Below are 22928 nucleotides of genomic sequence, written 5' to 3'. Positions count from 1 at the left end.
CTGAATCCTTGTGAGTAATAATATAGCTAGATCATGAAAAGCGCGGGTAAAGCAAGGTCAGTTTCCAATACACTGTATATACTGTAGTTAATTGTCAGCATTATTTTATTGACAGGTCAGGCCGCCCTGGCGGCCTACACAGCGAAGCTAATTTACAAGCCCTTATAAGGAAAGTTGTGTGGAACTTCTGTGTATGCTATATCTTATAGGTGAAAGGGACATGTTGTGGCAGACCGCCCCTAAGAACCACCACGCCCACTCGCTGCGTATGTTCTCTTTGGGAAACCCGGCCATTATTATTATTAATTCTTATCACACTGTTTACAGTGGTTAGCTTTTTCCCCCCCCGTATGTGTGGAGATGATGCTGGTGTGCCTGCAGAGTACCTGACTGACCGAAACCCTTGTCACGATGTTTGCACACAGTGAGTGGATACGCTGGTGTGACTCAAGGTGATCAGATGTACTGAAACGCTTGCTTGTTTGCAGTGGACGGGTTTGGATACGCAGGTGTTTCTATAAAATACTTATGTCAATTAAACTCTTATCACACTGTTTGCAGTGGTAAGATTTTTCTAGGCAATAAGGTCTTTCTCCGGTGTGTCCTCGGAATACACAACTGAGAGGAACTCATGGCACTTTGTTTACAATGGAAAGGTTTTTCTCTAGTGTGGATATGCTGGTGGCCCTTCAAGTGACCTAACTGACTGAAACTCTTGTCGCACAGTTTACAGTGGTAAGGTTTTTCACCCGTGTGGATACGCTGGTGGTTCTTCAGGTTACCAGATGCACAAAAGCCCTTGTCACAATGTGCGCAATGGAAAGGTTTTTCTCCAGTGTGAATGCGCTGGTGTGTCTTCAGATTACTTAAAATACTGAAGCCCTTGTCACACAGTTTGCAGTGGAATGGTTTTTCTCCAGCATGGATAATACGCTGGTGTGACTTCAGGTTACCCGACTGACTGAACCTCTTGTCACACAGTTTACAGTGGTAAGGTTTTTCTCCAGTGTGGATACGCTGGTGTTTCCTCAGGTCATTTGATGCAGTGAAACTCTTGTCACACTTTTGACAGATGTGGGTTTTCTTTCCAGTGTAACTCGGCTGATGCGTCTTCACTTCTCCTGCCAGAACTACATTCTTGGTGAACTGTTGATGTTGATGTTGAGGTTCATCGGCGTCTCCAGGTTCCTGGCTGGTTACAGAGCAGTTATTTTGCTGACAGGCTTCTGAAGGCACCTGTTCTTCCCTCAGCGTTTCGCAGTAGTTGTGGTCATGGTGGCTCCTCTTCATGTGTTCATGGAGGAAGGTGACGGCACGGGCATGTGGACGTTCAGAATATGAGACCTGAGAGTCTCCTTCCATCATTAAATCTTCTGCTATGAATGGACGTTGATGAGGATTGAATATAGGATATATGATGCTTGGCTGGATGTCATGACATCAGACTGATGTCACGATAAGTAAATTATATCCATATATGGAGTTTTACATTGACATGATGTCAGCACTAGATGTCTCTGCCGGCTCCATATATGGAGCCCTAGATTAACCATGTCCAAATATGGAGTTTGTGATGTCAGACTCAGATAGGTTAGTTAGATATGGCGGATAGCTCCATATATGGGGTATCAATATTCAGTGGGGTAACTATTACCTATCAAATAACAGATATCATGTGAAGGCAAGTGAAAGCCTAAGTTACAAGAAAGAAAGAAAGAAAGAAAGAAATACTCAGAGAGCAGAGACACAGCTTCAAAGGGGGATTTGCTACTTTAAAAGTCATGATTTGAGGCCTTTTGTTCCAAAAATGTCTTTTGCAAAAGCGCACCTGCTGGTGGCACTATAACAGTCCAATGTGAAAGGAGTGGGATTTATTCCTAGTAGGAATGTGTGCGCAAAGTTTCCATCAAATTGCACTCTGCATTCATGAATTGAGGCATTCAAAACTGGCCAATCCTGCAATCTTTGGAAGCCAATGTTGGCCGGCTCCATGCATATCTAGAATGTCAAATCATGTATGGCTATCCAGGGTTTGACAGTGTCCTGATCTTCATATGATAGTGATGATAGTCAGCTCCATGAAGATCCATGTGTTGTACCAACTTTGTTCATTTGCAAGTGAACACTGGTTATCATGAGACTGTCACAATATGGCCATATATTGACATTCCCATATGGGCTTCATATTGATGACATCAGGGATCTCCATATATGGGCATAACAGGGATTGTATTAGGGCATCGTCTGGGAATGCTCATATATGGACTTATTTTTGTAATTGGTTTACGTTTTCAGGCCTGAAACAACAGAGCTTCTTGATACGGCACAGTTGAGGAGGAAGTTAAACTATTAATATGGTGTCAGTGAGGTCAGATGTAGATTTCCTGGCCGGCTCGTGTATGCTTTTAGTGTTTTTTGCCCTAATAAAGATTTTTCTTTTTTTGTTGCTTCCTCTTGCTATGTAAAGCGTCTTTGGATACTCAGAAAAGCACTGTAAGTTTGAGATATTACCTTATTATTATTATTATTATTATTATTATTATTATTATTATTATTATTATTATTCTACAACAAAAGCATTTGTTTCTCTCTCTTTTTCCTCCTTTCCATTTGTCAACCCTGGAACCCCTCGGAAGCAGATACAAAGCTACAAATGTGACATGTAGCTTTACATCCACCAGTGTGAATGTCACACTGTTTGCAGTGGTAAGTTTCTTCTAGGCATTAACATCTTTCTGCGGTGTGTCCTCGGAATACACAACTGACTGAAACTCTTGTCACACAGTTTACACTGGTAAGGTTTTTCTCCCGTGTGGATGTCCGCGTGGTGGTTCTTCAGGTCACCAGACGCACAGAAGCCCTTGTCACAATGTGCGCAACGGAATGTTTTTTCTCCAGTGTGAATGCGCTGGTGTGCATTCAGATTACTCAACACATTGAAGCTCTTGTCACACAGTTTGCAGTGGAAGGGTTTTTCTCCAGTGTGGATACGCTGGTGTGCATTCAGATTACTCAACACATTGAAGCTCTTGTCACACAGTTTGCAGTGGAAGGGTTTTTCTCCAGTGTGGATACGCTGGTGTGACTCCAGGTAATCAGGCCTACCGAAACTCTTGTCACATTGTTCACAATGGAAAGGTTTTTCTCCAGTGTGGATACGCTGGTGACGGTTCAAGTGACCTAACTGACTGAAACTCTTGTCACACAGTTTACAGTGGTAAGGTTTTTCTCCAGTGTGGATACGCTGGTGTTTCCTCAGGTCACCAGACACTCTGAAGCCCTTGTCACACCGATTGCAGCGGAATGGTTTTTCTCCAGTGTGAATGTGCTGGTGTGACTTCAGATTACTTAGCACACTGAAGCCCTTGTCACAATGTGCGCAGCGGAATGGTTTTTCTCCAGCGTGGATAATACGCTCGTGTGTCCTCAGGTTACCCGACTGATTGAAACTCTTGTCACACTGTTTACAGCAATAGGGTCTTTCTCCAGTGTGGATACGCTGGTGTTTCCTCAGGTCATTTGATGCAGTGAAACTCTTGTCACACTGTTGACAGATGTGGGTTTTCTTTCCAGTGTAACTCGGCTGATGCGTCTTCACTTCTCCTGTCAGAGATACATTCTTGGTGAACTGTTGATGACTGTTAGACATTGGTTCAGCGGTGTCTCCAGGTTCCTGGCTGGTTACAGAGCAGTTATTTTGCTGACAGGCAGATGAAGGCACCTGCTCCTCCCTCAGTGTTTGGCAGTAGTTGTGGTCGTTGTGGCTCCTCTTCATGTGTTCATGGAGGAAGATGACGGCACAGGCATGTGGACGTTCAGAATATGAGACCTGAGAGTCTCCTTCCATCATCAAATCTTCTGCTATGAATGGACGTTGATGAGGATTGAAGTGGGGACTGGTTGTCCGAGTCTAGAGCACGCTGCAGTGGTGTCCGGTAAGAACTTAACAGAGAGGTCTAAATGCCTGTATAATTCAGAAAATACCTGAATTGTAAGGCCAGATATCCTGACTCGTACGGGAGGAGATGGAGTCTCTCCTGGTGAGAGCTGGTCAAGGTACTTGAAGTCCCACCTGGACGTAGTAAATACAGCTTGCATATGAAATGCATGTGTGATGGGTGCCCTTTATATGATGCGTGGCTGGATGTCATGACATCATGCTGATGTCACGATAAGTAAATTATATCCATATATGGAGTTTGACATTAGCATGATGTCAGCATATGGAGCCCTAGATCAACCATGTCCAAATATGGAGTTTGTGATGTCAGACTCCTTAGCTTTTAGTGTTTTTTTCCCTAATAAAGTGTCCATGAAAAGTGTCTTTGGATACTCCAAAAAGTGCTATATAAGTTTGATATATTACCCTATTGGCCTGAATATAAGATGTATAATAGGGGACTAGACTATGTGACATTCAATGTTCTTTTTCATCAAATGAGTCTTGGAAAAACTCTTGTCACACTGTTGGCAGTTAAAGGGTTTCTCTCCAGTGTGGATATGCAGGCGTTTCTGTAAAATTACTGTCAATGAAACTCATGTCACACTGTTTGCAGTAAGATTTTTCTAGGCAATAAGGTCTTTCTCCGGTGTGTCCTCAGAATACACAACTGAGAGGAACTCATGCCACTTTGTTTACATTGGAAAGGTTTTTCTCCAGTGTGGATACGCTGGTGGCCCTTCAAGTGACCGAACTGACTGAAACTCTTGTCGCACAGTTTACAGTGGTAAGGTTTTTCTCCTGTGTGGATACGCTGGTGGTTCTTCAGGCCACCAGACAGACTGAAGCCCTTGTCACAATGTGCGCAACGGAATGGTTTTTCTCCAGTGTGAATGCGCTGGTGTGTCTTCAGGTTACTTAGCACACTGAAGCCCTTGTCACACAGTTTGCAGTGGAAGAGTTTTTCTCCAGCGTGGATAATACGCTGGTGTGTCTTCAGGTTACCTGACTGAGTGAAACTCTTGCCACACTGTTTACAGCAATAAGGTCTTTCTCCAGTGTGGATACGCTGGTGTTTCCTCAGGTCAGGTGATGCAGTGAAACTCTTGTCGCACTGTTGACAGATGTGGGTTTTCTTCACTTCTCCAGTGTGGATACGCTGGTGCCCCTTCAAGTGACTTAACTGACTGAAACTCTTGTCACACAGTTTACACTGGTAAGGTTTGTCTCCAGTGTGGATACGCTGGTGGTTCTTCAGGTCACCAGAAACACTGAAGCCCTTGTCACAATGTGCGCAACGAAATGGTTTTTCTCCAGTGTGAGTGCGCTGGTGTGTCTTCAGGTTACCCGACTGACTGAAACTCTTGTCACACAGTTTACAGTGGTAAGGTTTTTCTCCAGTGTGGATACGCTGGTGTTTCCTCAGGTCATTTGATGCAGTGAAACTCTTGTCACACTGTTGACAGATGTGTGTTTTCTTTCCAGTGTAACTCGGCTGATGCGTCTTCACTTCTCCTGCCAGAGATACATTCTTGGTGAACTGTTGATGACTGTTAGATGTTGGTTCATCGGTGTCTCTAGGTTCCTGGCTGGTTAGAGAGCAGTTATTTTGCTGACAGGCTCCTGAAGGCACCTGTTCTTCCCTCAGCGTTTGGCAATAGTTGTGGTCATTGTGGCATTCAGAATATGAGACCTGAGAGTCTCCTTCCATCATCAAATCTTCTGCTATGAATGGACGTTGATGAGGATTGAAGTGGGAACTGGTTGTCCGAGTCTAAAACACGCTGCGGTGGTGTCCGGTAAGAACTTAACAGAGAGGTCTAAATCCCTGTATAATGCAGAATATATCTGGGTTGTAAGGATACAATCAACGTGTGATGCCCACCCTTTATATGATGCCTGGCTGGATGTCGTGACATCACACTGATGTGAAGATAAGTCAATTATATCCATATATGGAGTTTTACATTAGCATGATGTCAGCACTATATGTCTCTGCCGGCTCCATATATGGAGCCCTAGATGGGGTATCAATATCCAGTGGGGTAACTATGGTGACCTATCAAATAACCATATGATGTGAAGGCAAGTGAAAGCCTACATTACAGCAAAGAAAGAAATAAAGAAAGAAATGCTCATCTGCTACTTCAAAGGTCATGATTTGAGGCATTTTGTTCCAAAAATGTGCAAAAGTGCACCTGCTGGTGGCGCTATAACAGGCAATGTGAAAAGGGTGGGATTTATTCCTCTGCCTAGTAGAAATGTGCGTGCAAAATTCCCATCAAATTCCACTCTGCGTTCATGATTTGTTCAAAACGGGCCAATCCTGCAATCTTTGGAAGCCAATTACAATGGAACTAGAGCGCTCCCTGTTGGGCACTGGCCTACTTGGAATGTAAGTTGGAAATGCATGCCCCACCCAGTTATTATGTCTCTAGGTCGTCCTCCTGTCTGTGTCCCTTTTATGCCCATATATGGAGGTCTTTGTCAGGCATGCCCAAATATGGAGTCTATGCAGATGTCAGAACACCATTGTGATGTCAGAACAGGTCAGCTCCTTATATGGAGATATAGGGGTGATCAGGTGTGATCAATTTGGCTAATTTGGGCCCTGTCCAGAGCCTAGGCAGTGGGCAGATCCTTTTGTGGCGGTTCTGGACAACCATGACCGGCCACTGCATTTCCTGCAGTGGTGTGGAATGTGTGTGTCAAATTTGAAGTTGGTTTTCGAGTTACGTGGATTACAGACGTACACACAGAGACTTGGTGCATTTATAGATATGGGGAATCGGACAGATCCATATTGATCACATGACTATAGAGATAGTGTGTACCAATTTGTGTGATGTATGGATGCAATGTGTACAAGTAATATAAACAAATGTGTTTTGCAGAAATCGGTCTCATCGTGGCGCTATAACAGGCCGCTCTGGAACATTTGGGACAGAGGTTCGTCGTTGGCATCCAGAGAGTGTGTGTGTAACGTTTGGCATCCACCCGGCCCAACGGTGCCGGAGATTAGCTGTACACAGTCGGACGGACACACGGACTGAGTGCAAGACATACTCTCATGCCTTCGGCCTGGTGGAGACAAAAATCTAGTCTTGCAAATTGCGCCTAGATTCTGATTGTTATGCAGTGCTGTGTTATTTATATTGTATATTAATACTCTAATTGTACAGATTGATTAAAATAACATTAGGCGCTAAAAAATGGTTATGGATTAAAAGGCAAAGCAAGTAAAGAAATGCGGTTAACAAATCCATCATGAGGCTTATCATCACAATGACGTTGTCGACATGTCTCACATGACAGGGCAGTGTTGCTGACACATGATTAGTGTGACTGCCTTGAGCAATATGACTGGGCCTCTTTGCCTAATTAGTGTGCCTTCAACAGGCAATCTGATTGCTGGGAAAGAAGAGAAGAGAAAAGAGTTGTGGTGGGAGACGAGACGCTCCACTGATAATGCTCTACTTTCATGTGAGGGCAAGACCCAAGATTCCAGATAACCGATGTCTTCCATGACATAACTTAAAGGGATAGTTCAGATTGTTTTTAACTTAAGCTGTATGAAATACTTGATTTTTGACCCCTCTATCACACGGAACTATGTTTTTTGTGTCCATATCACTATGCCCAAAAAATAGTTCCATGTGATAGAGGGGTCAATGTTGAACGAAAGTTGCTAAATATTTTAGAAGTAGGTCAACAATACAAATTACGTTAGTTTTGTGGATTCATGTACTTTTAAGAACTCCCACCAAGGAGTTGGTCACACCTGATCAACCCTTATATCTCCATATATGGAGATGGCCTGTTCTGACATCACAATGATGTTCTGACATCTGCATAGACTCTGCATAGATATTTGGGCATGCCTGACAAAGAACTCCATATATGGGCATAAAAGGGACACAGACATAATAACTATTGTTGGGGGGCATTCATTTCCAACTTGCATTGTTCCAAATAGGCCAGTGCCCAACAGGCACCGCTCTAGTTCCATTCTAACTGGCCAACATTGCAGGATTGGCCTGTTTCGAACAAATGCCTCAAATCATGAACGCAGAGTGAAATTTGATGGAAATTCTGCATGCACATTCCTACTAGGCTGAGGAATAAATCCCACCCTTTTCACATTGGCCTGTTATAGCGCCACTCGCAAGTATTTCATACAGCTTAAGTAAAAAAAAACGGAACTATCCCTTTAAACAGCATGACTGTTGCTGTAAACAGCATTTCACAGCGCAGTTTACAGCGCAGTAAAATCCTTCATTGGACTGTGATTGTGCTGGGTTTCAGCCTCGCTATACAGTACCTTGCTTTGGAAATGTTGCTTTGTAAGAGTAGACTGTATGATGATGAACACTACAGTACATAACACAGGCGATGAGGCTATAGCACCAGTTTTACTCTACAGCATTGGGATTTCAACCCTTTTCATATGGAGGCCCAATATTTATCCTGCATTTTAGCCACGGACCCTGATTTATGACATTCAGCATCCCAGACCCAACACTTAGAATATTTTGTTGTCATTGGATAAGATTTCGTCCACAATTCCATGTATTGATGTTTGTTCCATAGGAGAGACTACAGGCAGACGTTGATCAAAATAACAACTCTTCTACATTCTCTAATTGTGTAGACTTCTTGTAAATTAACTTAAGCAATGCAGATGTTTAACAATAATGTAACAGTTAGGATCTCTATAAGAGTCCATTTGGTTACCAAATGTCCATCATTTGATGTTTGATGTTGAGAACCACAGCTGCTCTACAGTAAAAGGTAGGACAGGTTTGTTTTGTGCATTTCAAGCTCTTAACACGATCAGTGACTTGGCTTGCCTATACCTACACTGGCCGTTTCATTGTCCTTTAACTCACTGGTTCTCAACCTGTGGACCCCCGCCCCCCTAAAAAAATAGAATAATATGGGGACCTGCCTTCGGGGCCGCATAACCCCTAGTTTGGGAACCACTGCTTTAACTGGTCTATGGGGTGACATATAAACAAGTCCACCTTGGTCTCCCGACAAGGAGGATTTGTCCCAACAGGGCAGGGTATTGTACTTGTACGCACATTGACAGCATTGAGACAGATTGTTAAACAACACTGCGCCATTGAAGCCGCGATGCGTCATGAATGGGTTAACAGTGTGTGTGCTGCTGGTAGAGTCCTGAAAGCAGCGTGGCTATACTCCCCCGGAGCCCCAGTTAAGGCCAATGTTTATTTGCTCACTTCTGGTCTCCCTTACATTGAGTCATCAGGCGCCCCAGCATGCTCTAACTCCTCTTGCCTTAGATGGCCAGATCCCAGGAGAGGTGTAGGAATGTGGTCCAGGCAGACACAACACAGCGAGCCAGCAGGGACTTTAAACTCCATGGTTGTTGGATGGCTGGCTGGCTGGCCGGCCTAACTATACCTCTCCAGTTTGTCCTTTGCTTTTTCAATGGTGCATTTTATATCAGGAAACGGATATATCTTTCCATAAACTAGGCTGCCCGCTATTAACTGGCGGGTCATTAGGTGTTACTGTATGTGGTGAATGTAACATTCTGTGTGTGTGTGTGTGTGTGCGGTATGTATGACTAGAGCTAAATGATTACTAGTGATGCGCGATTAATCGGTAGCATAATCGGAATCGCCATATCGGCCATAAAAATGCCATATCGGTATCAAAATAATACAGATTATTTAATCGGTTTTCACCAGCAAAAACAATGAAAAAATCCAAATAAATCTATATTTAATTTGTGTACTTCAGTTATGAAAACAGACACTTGGAAAAGAGTATATGCTATTTATTGATTGATTGAATACTTTATTAACAGGCTTTGGGGCAAACCCCAATAGAGAGTCGCAGTCCCGCCCCCTGTCATGACGACGGAAATGTTTCCCAATGCATTTTTCCCATGGACATTTCAAAAAGTTTTTATTTAAAGACAGTTACGCTGCGGACAAAGCCAACTCGAGTTGTGACAAATCATGACAATAAACACAATATTTTGGACCAAACGAATAATTACAATGAAGAAAAACAAAAATAAATGGTGTTTGTTGTCACGATTTGTCACGCTTTATTTTATTTTTTAATTCTATGAGGAAAATGAACGGAGAATCATTTCCTGGGCCCTGGTAGGGGGCGGGACTAAGACGCACTATAGGGCTAGGCTTGTTTCCATTGTGGTCCTCTGTATAATATCGGAATCAGTCAGAATCGGTATCGGCAGATATGACCCATGCAAATAATGGGTCATATTATTTTGGTATATCGCCATATCGGTCATAATTCCAAATTACTTTATTTATGTTGAACCTTCAAACTGCTCAAAGGATATTGACACATCTATGGGCACTTTAACGGCAAGGGCGGGTTCAAATAAGCGATGTGGGAATAATCATATCGTATTCCTTGCCGATAATCGTATCGTACCATATCGATACGGCAGGAAATGCAGAGCGGGACGCGGGCTTTAAAACAAACAGATATCAGAATCATTTTCTGTCTGACAGTTACGATATATAACTCTTTGTATGTATCCATCAAAACATTTTAAAGGTATATTCAGTGATTTCACTTAATTCAAATATCACTTATTTTTTTGTTTTGTTGTGATAATCCTCCCTACTATAGAGTGTGCTGACCATATAGGGAGTTCCTCCCTGTCCCCAGTTAACCCCTGGGGGTCAAAAAACCTTAGGTTTCGTTTTTTACTCTATCCTGATTGGACGAAAGGCTGGGTCCCACAGCCAAAAACGAAACCTACGGTTTTTTGAGTGAAATCACTGAATATACCTTTAACATTTATTTTTTGTTTAAATGTTATCCACTACGTTTTTCAAATTGATTTGGAAACTCACATTTCTGGCAATATATTTGTCAAAACATCGGCAACCAGTGGTCTAGGACTACCATCATACGGAACGATCGTGAGGTTGTTGGCAATACCCAGCCCTAATGGTCATTATTTGTAATTAAGGTATAATCTCAGATTCTCTATATATGGATATACATGGTATCGTGTCCACTGTATCGTGATACATATCTACCGTGAGGTTGCAGGCAATAACCACCACTATTTAACGCTCCTCTGTGGTTGGTGCTATGATGGTGCACTGCTGTTGTAAGCATTGTCAGAAGATGTTCCTGTTAAATGCCATTACATCCTGACGTCCTGACAACCACACAAACAGTAACACAAAGCATGGCTGTGTGAGGAAAATAGCCTGAAATAAGGAACTGAAATAGGGGAACTAATCCCATCAGTGTGAGACACTCACCACTTTTTAGTAAGTAATGTGGCTAGATTCTGTTATGTTACCCACATTGTGGTTATATTCATATTTGGTCATGTGGAATGTTCACGCTCTATAAATAAGCTTGCTTCTGTACGGAAATGGCTTCTATCACCACAGTTGTACAGGACGCATCTCGACAGCCTACTAAACGTGTTTGGTCTACTGTACGACTGCTGTGTAAACTGCTGTGGGTGAAAATGATGTCTTGCACGTTTTGCAATTAAAGTATTATGATATTACATAATATAGTTTACAGTACACAATTTAAAATGCAAGCATTTAGCCGACGCTCTTCTTAACCAGAAAGACAGTGTAGCCTCATGTAAACTAGGGTCACATAGTAAACCAGGAACCTAGCATCAGTTTTTAACAAACTCCTCCATAAACTCCCAACTAGTCCAGAACGCTGCTGCCCGTATCGTCACCAGAACCCCTGTTATCAGTCACATCACCCCTGTTTTACACCAACTCCACTGGCTCCCCATCAAATACCGTATTGACTTCAAGATCCTTCTCCATACATTCAAGGCCATTCATAACCCCCCTCCCAATACCTGTCTGACCTTGTCCACGTCAACATTCCCACACGGTATACCCAGGCATATGGCTGACCTTTGTTGTCTTCTGCTGCAAGATGTGCCTTAGTTTTGTTTTGTTTTTTAACTGTGTTTTTGTATTAACTGTTTTTAACCTGTATGGCAAACTTGAGTGCCCTGAAAGGCGCCTTATAAATAAAATGTATTATTATTAACAACAATTACAACAAATTGCAAACAGCAATGGAAACTAGAGTCTGCGCCATGCTTCAAAATTACGTTTCAAGCCTTGTGTCTGAGGTAGACCCTTTTAGAGCATAAGCCATGTGTACAGACACTTTTTCATTGCACATACTGTAGGCTATGACCATGGCAACCTAATACCTAAAGTAAGATAATGTACAGTATGACCAAGTTGATAATCCTGTAAGCAGCAAGCCTGAAGGTAGCACAGGCTTTCCAGTCCTCAAGGAAGATCTAGAACATGTACTGTGTCTGTACCTTGAAGTCATTTTATGCTCGGTAGCAGGCTGAAAATAGACGATCTTCATCGATGATTATTATTATTACAAAATGTACATTAATCACTTCAGGCCTGTTATAAACATTTCAGATATTTGAAAATAGCAGATCTACAAGGTCACAATGCATCGTGACGTGACACATTGTGAGCTTGTAGATCTGCTATTTTCAAAAGATTTGTATACATTTGGAAACTTGTGAAATGGGACATTTTGCATAATCTTTTGGTAGATACCATTTTGATACCAATACTTTTGCACTTTATTACAATATTTTGAATTCCTGACCTTTACTTGTGTAACAAGTGTAACAGAGTATTTCTACATTGCAGTTATTGATACTTTTACGTAAGTAAAACATTTGAGTACCTTTTCCACCACTGCTGAAAAGTAACTGTTATGGACACATGTATGAGGTTTACACCCAACAGCAAGCAACCATGTAAGGGATAATGTATGGCTAGGTGGTCATTGTTAATAGATAAATCACAGACAGGGTGATTTATCAACAATGACCACTCAGCCATACATTATCCCTCTTATTACACGGCTACTCAATACATCAATTAATAAATTGACCCAAAAGTGACAACAAAACAAAGTATTCCCTTGCTTACGGTAATGAAAGTATTCTAAGTTGGCCCCGCAGCGCGCAACGAGTCCCCTCGGAAACAAGGAAGTGAGTGTTGATCAAATGGAATAAATTTTCGGGGTATCTGCATCGTCTATTAATCGCTTCAAATGTTTTCAAACTGTGTGTTTGTTTACATGGCTGTCATGTTGGGTACAGCATAAAATCCAAGCAGCGCAGCCAGCTGCTCCGAGCCTTTGATTAGGCAGTGGTCTGCTATAGAGTGGAGCGGTCGGTTATCAAGAAATATAACACACCGCTGAATTTGGCGACTGACCAATCAGAATCAAGAAGTCAACCAAGCCGTGTAATAAATAATAATAACATATATATAGCTAAATGATAAGCAGATCCATTAAGGCATTTGGGCAACCACCGGTTCATTCATCACCCAACTTGCATTATTTACCCTGAACTCATAATTACTTAAAGATTACTATTACTATTTATAAAATAAATAGCATCATTGATCCTTACCTTGAGTGCGTCAATGACCAGATCCCGCGCCTCCAGCTCCCCCTCCAGGATACTGAAGAGCATCAGCAACTCTGGCTTGCTTAAACTCTCCATGTTCAGCTTGGACTGCTATGGCAAGAGGCAAATAAGACACATTAAGGGACCACTTCACCACCTTTCAACTTATCTTCATATAATTGGTCCTCATTAATTTATGTTAAATAGTAAATACCACAGTTTTTGAGCGGTGCCTAACCGCTCCATTACGTAGCATGTGTGTATGTATGTATGTCCCTGTGTCTGTCCCTGTGTCTGTATGTCCGAGCACGGAAAGCTGCAACACGGTAAAGGTGGTTGCACACCGCCCGCGTTTTTCGGAAAACCGATGGAGAAACGCTGCTTAAAAATCAGAATTCGCGCTCTGTGTGTGGAGACCTTAACTCTGTCATTTCTCGACCCGTGAGAAGGCTCGCCGGAACCAGGCCGGCCCCCTGGGGGGGGTTCCTGGGGGTCTGGATGTTCCAGGGACCCCCACAGGTAACTCGACAGTTTCGGATGCAGGGCGGCTTGTCGGAACCAGGCCGCCCCCCTCATGGGGCTCTGGATGTTGTTGCGACCCCCGGGGACCCCCACACGGTACAGTTGCACTGCTCACTTCACACAGGTGTGATTTTTTCATACTCTGTCTGTGTCTCATAGGAGGGCTGTGGGCAGTTCAGAAAACCCGTCCACCAGTGACATCATCGTTATATATGTTTTATCGTGAGAACGATGGCTTCTATTTCCATGTGTACTGTATGTTCATTGGTTCCCAAAGTGGGGTCCGGGGACCCCTAGTGTTACTTGAGGGAGTTCCAGGGGGTACCAATTAGAGACAGTTAGGAGAAGGTCCTGGGTTCGATTCCTGCTCGGGACGCTGTGTGTGCTGGCGGCGTGTTTTCTCCTCCACGTCATCAGTGCCCATACCCGAAGGCGGGGTTGGCGAAAGGGCCTTTCATTTTTTGCATGTTCTCCCCGTGTCCCCTAGGGTAGGTACCCTAGGGGAAAAAACATGCAGTAATCCTGGTCACTAAACTGCCTCCCCCTGGCCAGGGTTAAGATGGGTTACAAAATCGTGGGATAAAAAATATATTTAAAAAAAAAGAGACAGTTAGGAACCAAATGGACCCTTATTGGTCTGTAACTCAGAGAGTTAAATAACAGTGGTTTTACAATATAAATTGGGGTACCAGAGAGAGAAATGCCATTCAATCGAAGCATAATGCGTGTGAAACTGGGGATCCATGAAATTAATGTTTCGGAATCACTGCTAGAGCCGTAACTATTATGTTTTCAAATGGGGGGTCCGTGGCCCAATAAATGTTGATTTGGGGGTCCTTGGACATTGACACGAAAAGGTTTGGGAAGTTTCCTTAGTAAATACACATAACAGCGATACGATGTATCATGCCTCATTATGGTGATACGATACGATTCAGTGATTTCAAATCGATACTGTAACTATTTCACAAATAAATTTAATCTGTGTGAAACATGTGGATAGTGCAGGTTATTTAAGGGACAATGTATGAATATAGATATAAATAAGCATTCTCTGGCAAATACATAGACATTATATTTGAACATTATGGACAAACCCATACCTTGACATGAACACAGAGAATACACACATTTATCGATAGACCAAGTATAGCGATATTGAATGGGAAAGTAATTAAACCCCTCTTGTTTTCTTTTTCTTAAAATTGCTAAATACAATGCACAAGGACTTGATACAATCGATCATATGCATTGAAAAACTATTCAATACCGATTATTTGCATTGCAAAGATACGATACAAAGTCAACGTTGCTGTTTACATTTCCATATTAAAATAGATTTTTTGATACAGTTAATTTATTGTTACGTCCCCTACATATTGGGATAGATAGGTCAATACTCATCATTATGCATAATAATTATTTAGCAAATATCCCTTGTTGTGTAGATATTGTCAGAAACCAAGACATGCATGCATCCCATAATAAATAGCCAAATCAACCTTTCGGGTATTTTGAGGAAGTTGTTATAAGTAATAAGTCCTACTATAAATCAGTACTAATCTAGATAAGGGAGCTTGTCCTATACAGATTGATTGATTGATTGAAATATTTATTAACAGTTTGTAGAATTTACAGTACATTTTAAGCACAAACTCAATACAAAGACTGTCAACTGTGAGTGGACGACCCAATTAAGCATTACACTTGTTTACAACAGGGTCCACATTGTTCAATTCATCAAAACATTTAAAGACATACAGACATTTAGAGACATACAAATAGACATTTCTATGTAGCTAAAGTACAGAACAGGAATTCATCATATGGGAAGCAAAAAAGGGAAAAGATACAATATACAGTGAGGGAAAATGGGGGGGGGGGGGGGGTGGGGGGGGATTCAGATTTTACAGAGGCCAGTTTCGAATTGCAGCCATCCGTAGGTGCCCTTTGAGAGCGGTTTTGAAGGAGTCAAGGGATTCACATGTCTTAATGACTGTTGGTAGGGCGTTCCACATTTTGGTGGCATAGGAGCGAAAAGAATTTAGTCCCTTGTTTGTGCCGAATCTGGGTTGTACATGGTTTGTTGCACTCCCTCTGGTGTTGTGGGTGTGGACTTCGTTTACATTAAGGAAGTATTTAGACAGGTACATGGGTATCTTGGTGGTGTATCGAATCTTGTGGACCAGACCCATTGCAAGATGCTGTACTCTGTCGTCGACCCTAAGCCATCCCAGCCTGTCAAAGTGGGCAGGGGTGAGGTGGGTTCGGGGGGTGAGGCCAAGTAGGAGCCTGACCAGTTTGTTTTGGGAGGTCTGGAGCCTTGTTTTAAGGGCCTTTGAGGTGCTGTGGTACCAAGAGGTGGATGCATAGTCAAAGAAACCTTGTACGAGGGCTCCTGTTAAGGTCTTCAAGGTGTTTTTGCTGACCAGTGAGGAGATCCTGTAAAGGAATCTTGTTCTTTGATTGACTTTTTTGATTACGTTGGTGGCCATTTTATCACCGGAAAGATTGGCCTCCAGGATGGAACCTAGGTAGGTAATTTCATCTTTTCGTGTGATAATATTGTCACCCACTCTAACCAAGAAGCCATCTGCCTTGCTGAGTTTACTATTTGATCCGAAGAGGATGGATTCAGTTTTTCCCAGGTGTAAGGATAGTTTGTTATCAGCGAGCCAGGTGCAGATTCTACCGAGTTCAGAGCTGAGGGTCTTTTCAACCTGCAGTTTGTTCCTGTCCGAGACCAGCAGTGCTGAGTCATCTGCGAACAGGAACAAGTTGCAGTCACAAGCTGAAGTCATGTCGTTAACATAAATTAGGAACAGTAAAGGCCCTAGTATGCTTCCTTGTGGGACGCCACAGCTCACTGGGAGGGGAGGGGACAGTGTTCCGTTCACCTCCACCATCTGTTCTCTCCCCTCCAGGTAGGATTGCATCCAGCTCACTGATGTGCTATCAAAACCAATAGCTTTAAGCTTGTTAACCAGTATGGAGTGGTTCACGGTGTCAAAAGCCTTTTGGAGGTCCAGCATGACCATGCCGCAGTATTTTCCAGCATCCACCTCGTGTTTGATGTGATCGCTCAAATAGAGGAGGCATGTGTCAGTGGAGTGGGATGTTCTGAAACCAGATTGGAACTCGTACAGCAATTTATTAGAGGCAAGATACTTTTCAACCTGTTCATAGACTATTTTTTCCATCACTTTCGAGATGGAGCTTAGAATAGAAATAGGGCGGTAGTTGCCGGGTTCTAATTTACTCCCTTTTTTGTACAAGGGGGTTACTTTGGCCAGTTTAAAATCTTGGGGGACCTGTCCCTGTTTGATGGAGAGGTTAACTATGTGGGTGATGACTGGAGCTATGGAAAAGGCTGAGTCTCTGAGAAATTTGGAGGGAATATTGTCATGGCCAGTGGCCTTGTGGGGTTGGAGGGCACTCAGTTTTTTAAGTACCTCCTCGGTTGTTACCATTGTCATTTTAAAATCATCTTTTCTTTCACAGGCAAAATGACTATTTTCTCAAGCCAGAATAACTAAAGAATGAAGAACAAAACTAGTAAATGCTTTACCAGGCATCATATAAGTCTGAGTCTTACATGAACATTAATAAAGTAAACTTGAGAAAGTGGCTCCTGGACTTTCCATTAAAATGGTTTGGGGTTTTGTGCGAGTAGCTTTTGGATATTTCCGCTCAGTGAGGCGTTTGGAAGCCTGGCAACAACAACACAGGCTGACATGTGGTGACCAGACAGATATTGATCGGTCATAACAGATGGTTCAGCTTCCAGCATTCAAAGGGTTCATAATACTTCCTATAAGATATTAAGTCCAGGGGTGATAATGCAGGGGTTTTTTTCTCTTTTTTTCTAACTCCATTCTCAAGTTCATACAGCCTCACACTTCAAAGCGTTTTCCCCCTCTCCATTATGCTTTGCTAGTGCATACTCGACTCAACGAGGGACTTCTGGTTGATGCTGATTTCTTTCTTTTGCCTTTAGACGAAAGAAATGTTTGAAATGCCGCTGCTGTGGTCTCTTTGTAGTACAGTCCCTGCACCCTAATCTCACAGCTGTGTTGGGTCTGCTGACAAGGTCTGCGGAGTCCGCACCTCGAGCATGCAACCGCGTTCTGACCAATGAACATATGCACCCCCCCCCCCCCTCCTCCCCTCTTTGAAATAAGATCAGAGCCTGTTGATCCTGTATGCAGTGAGCATCCGTTGTGGAGAAAGATCCATCATGCACCCCATACATTGGAGCTATATGGGGGGAAACCGCGGTTCGGCCCGGCACTCATCGCGTCGCCTATAAAAGCCAGCTGTAAAGGGGTGCCTGCGGTCGGTCGAACGAAGAGCAATTTTTGCCTAAAGCATCTCATACTTGCATGTTCTATATAATGTCCTTATAACTTCATCTCCCTGGTTTCAGTAACCCTGGGCTTGTGATCCACGCTTGAACCACCAGTCATTCAACAGCGCTCCGCTCTAAGGTTCCCTGTGGTCGCCGCAAGTTTCCACATCATGAAGTCATCAGGGGGAGGGGAGTGTGTGTGTGGGGGGGGGGGGGGACCGCACTCCTGGAGAACTGGTTGCATAATGAGAGAAGGCAGCTATGGTCCTTTCATATCTGAGCTAGGAGCTACTGTACCGAAAAACCTTTTTTCTTTCCCAGACAGCTTCGACAACTCGAGCGAGAACCACCGGGTCTGAGAGCAGCTCAAATGATACAGTCCATTACCAAGTGGATTACAACTAGTAGTGATGTTTATATTAACTACATCTAGTATAAATAAGTGAGAAGCATAGTAGAATGGCTATGTAAAACAGAACTGCTTCCTTTTCCTTCCTCCAAAACGTCCTCTCTAATCTTATCTAACTATGAATGCACCAAGTCTCAATATATGTGTACGTACAAGTGTGTGTTGTGTACATACGTCTGTCATCCACGTAACTCGAGAACTGTTCGCCCCACCGACTTCAAATTTGACACACGCGTTCCACACCATCACAGGGAGTGCGGTGCCCGGTGTCGAGTCCGTCAGATACACTGTTGTCCAGAACCGGCACAAAAGCCTGTGCTCGGGCTCTGGACCTGATCAAACCCTATATCTCCATATATGGAGCTGGCCTGTTCTGACATCACAATGGTTGTTCTGACATGGTGTTCTGACATCTGCATAGACTACATATTTGGGCACGCCACAAAAGGCCCCGCCCCGGGATCTGGACAGGGCCCCTGCCCATGCTCCATATATGGAGCTGGCCTGTTCTGACATCACAACACTCCATATCTGGGTATGTCTGACACAGAACTTCCTATATAGGAATAAAGGGACACATAAAGGGACACAGAGAGACAGATACCGAAATCTCCATTATATAGGCATAAATGGGACAGATGGGTGGAACGGGTACGGTCTACTGGGTCTAGTACCTAATAATTTACCTAAACGCTGTCCTGCAACCGTGACATTCATGATAATTGGTTATTTGGTCCTATACATTTACAACATTGCCTTTGCCGAATCTCCCCTTCAGCAGCCTCCACTCAGAATGAAGCCGAACGATTTTAACTGTGCCTTCTTTACCACTGTTCATGGTCTGTGGCTTAACCACATGCGCAGAATGCAAATTAAATTACAGCGCTCTCACACCTCCCTCGGTTGCAGTTTACAACCTTGCTAATTTCACCGGCCACCATAATCACTGTTAGGGTGTTCTGTTGTGTTATTAGGTGCACGGTTCAGCACAGCATCGACAGCAGGCCGACATATGTGTGTCAACACTCTTCTTGTTAACAGCTCTATCGTGTCCGTATACTTTCACCTCATTTCTGGGTTAGACCCTATAAGCTTGGGTGCATTCAAAGGCAGAGCTGGAAATCCAAATATTCCCACGTTAGCTCCACTTCCGACTCGAGAACCATGTGCCTCCGTAATCCCCTGATCTGTGTTTGTTTTAAGCCTGGTCAGCCATGTGCCATGAACTGCAATGCTGTAAACTCATTAAACACACCGCGGTGCGCATATAGCCTTGACCTAGAATACATCTACAGGCAAGAGTGACTGCAAGCTGCTTGCAATCTGTGTATACAACATGTACTTGTACTGTGTTTGTTGCTAACAGTACGCCTAACTACCGGTAGGCTACTCATTTTAGCCTATTTTTGAGCGGTGCCTCCGCTCCATTGCGCAGCTATGTGTGTCCCTATACATACATACATACGTACGACACGTACGTGTATGTCTGTCTCTCTGTCCGAGCACGGAAAGGTGCAACACGGTAACTCTGTCATTTCTCGACCGTTTCGGACACGGGAAGGCTCGTCAGAACCGGGCCGGCCCCCAGGGGGTCTGGATGTTGATGCGGGGACCCCCACACGGTACAGTTGCACCACTCACTTCACACAGGTGTGATTTTTGTCTCCTATCTATATCCTTGGACATGCTCTGAAGTCTGAAGGTACTCTAGTCTAGATGAGGTTTCGAGGTAAAGTCTCAAGTAACGGATCATAGAATAAGTAATAAAACGTGCATTATTATAGTGATAGCCTATACTGTAGGCTACTTATGTCACCTGCTGTGTTGTCCTTGTGCCATACATGATTTGATATAGGTCAAGGATTTATTAGTAGAATTTGCATTATTCATTCAAAATTATGTCACTATAAACGGTACAAGAACGGCGGCAAGGCCTGATCTATTCGACGATTTTCTTCAAAGCTGCCACTGTCATACGGTAGTTATGCCACTTCAAATTATTACGTTATAAACGTTTACAATTATTGTGTGATGTCAATCAGGCATATTACATAGTTTTTGGGGTCCTTGACATGAAATATTGAGCACCACTGATACAGAAACATAATGTTTTTCAGAATATTGTCAGACGATTTTTTTTTCGACGTCAGGCCTAAATGGGTTAATTTGTCAAGCTATAAAATCAACACACCTTTTGCTCAGTCAGTCAGTCAGTCAAACCATGATGGCATAATAAATATGTCACAGAGAGTCATCACAGACTATAAAATGTCATCCAGTCAGACCGGGGTGAGTGCTGAGTGCTGACTGTATCAGTCAGGACATGTTGACATAATGCCACAGACTCTTTGGGCCTGCCCTGCATGCGGTCAGACTATCACGGTCAAACGGAGGGATCAAGTATAGCTCCAACTGTCTGATGACCGGCCCTTCCTTCAATCCTTCCTGCCGTTAATCATGAAGGGCTGGTCAGGTGGTCACAGATGCGTGTCTCAGAGTGGCCACTGTAGAGTGATTTATTAGCCTATATACTCACTGACTCTACCCAGGTTTTCCATGTTATCTTAAACGAGGACAACAACATACAGTGTTGGCTCACGGGTAGAGTGGCTGGATGGTAACCGCATGGTTGCTAGTTCGAACCCACGGTGTTAGTGGGTTAGTGTTGAAGTGTCCTTGAGCAAGACTCTGAACCCCTAATTGCTCCTGATGTGCTGGTTGGTGCCTTGCATGGTTTCCTCTGCCGTCGGTGTATGAATGTGTGTGTGAATGGGTGAATGCATGCACAATCTATGTAAAGCGCCTTGGATAAAGGCGCTATATAAATGCACCATTTACCATTTACCAGTAGTACATGAATAAACAGCAATACAATTTGATATGACAAAATAAGTAGATGTATATCAGACTACTGTGCCTCTGGATCTATAGGCCTACCAGTGTGTGTATGTAGGCCTACGTGTTATCTATATTTATTGAAATAAAATGCAATAATGCATACATTTTGTATAAATTGTATTAAAAAGGTGTGTGTGTGTGTGTGTGTGTGTGTGTGTGTGTGTGTGTGTGTGTGTGTGTGTGTGTGTGTGTGCGCGCGCGCGCGTGCGTGCTTGTTTACGTATGTAGCGCGGCGCCCATATGTGTTTGTATTTATCTGCTATATAGATATAAAGAATTCTATTCATGGGATGCAGTCACTAATACGAGAGAGAGGTCCGGAGTGACCGTCCCATATGATGGAACAAATGTAAGTGAAGTGACGCCGGTCTTACAAACATTTGCTTTTTTTGTTACACTTTAAGGAACATTTTTAATCTTATAATGTCACTTGGACTTCTAAGGAGATATGATATCAATATGACCTATAATTATCTGTAACATGAAAAGGTTGTTCATTATTCATAGCATTAGTCTCTTACGGCTTCACATCTATTTTCTCTCTCTTGTTTTTGGTGGACCAAAGTGGATGAGAGACTATACATCTGTGCGGATTGTATTGTAATGTATTATTGTAATGTGTACTAACTGGTCTCGCTTCTCGTTGCAAATACTACAGACATTAATGTAGTTTTTTATACATCACTATATATCGCTCACTCACCTTCATGTGTCCGTCTGAATTCTTTAGAAACTCCAACATGAACTTTTTTCCTTCAGTGAGACGATTTGCTTGACTTGATTCGGGTCCACTCCACACACACACACACACACACACACACACACACACACACACACACACACACACACACACACACACACACACACACACACACACCGTCTACACATACACAGAGACAGAATAACCTACTCAAAGCCTCTCGTTTATGCTCCGTCGCTCGGCGAAAATAGCAGACCTGCAAGCTCACCGCGCGTAGCGAGGCGACGCGCGGTGAGCTTGCAGGTCTACTATTTTTTTGTCGCGCGACGCCGTTCGTGCGGAGAATTGTACACACAGCGGAACAAACTTGGGCTTTGATATGCTGTGATTGACAGATGAACTGGCCAATAGGCGAAGCCAATCCGAAGCACTGACCAATAGGAAAGTTTTCTTGCAAAGAAATGGGGCGGAGAAAAGAAACTGTCCCGTAGCTGCATGGATTTGGATGGATTTCTTGTTTGGGTTTCTTTCTTTCTTTTAAACCCAGTTCTTTCTAAAGAATGTTTTAGTGTATGTAGGGATTAGTTAGTAGGCTTTTAGGTAATTCAATAACATTGCCAGACAGATACAGGAATGTTAATATTA

The 22928-nt window shown here is 43.1% G+C and overlaps 1 protein-coding gene across 1 annotated transcript in view; it reads right to left on the bottom strand.

Annotated features, from left to right (window-relative positions):
• Nucleotides 1-22516, bottom strand: part of LOC310862937 (CTTNBP2 N-terminal-like protein) — a 45021-nt gene extending 22505 nt beyond the window's left edge. The window contains exons 1-2 of the mRNA XM_083771060.1: nt 22287-22516; nt 13410-13517 (exon numbers count right to left, since the gene is read on the bottom strand). Of these exons, the coding sequence (XP_083627186.1) occupies nt 13410-13517; nt 22287-22325 (147 nt within the window). The 5' untranslated portion in view covers nt 22326-22516. The remainder of the gene's footprint in view (nt 1-13409; nt 13518-22286) is intronic.
• Nucleotides 22517-22928: the final 412 nt, after the last annotated feature.

This window comes from Protomyctophum parallelum (assembly GCF_964188405.1).
Source record: "Protomyctophum parallelum genome assembly, chromosome: 8".
Classification (NCBI taxonomy): domain Eukaryota; kingdom Metazoa; phylum Chordata; class Actinopteri; order Myctophiformes; family Myctophidae; genus Protomyctophum; species Protomyctophum parallelum.
Note: the sequence above shows the minus strand (reverse complement) of the source record. Positions and strands in the feature narration are given on the sequence as shown.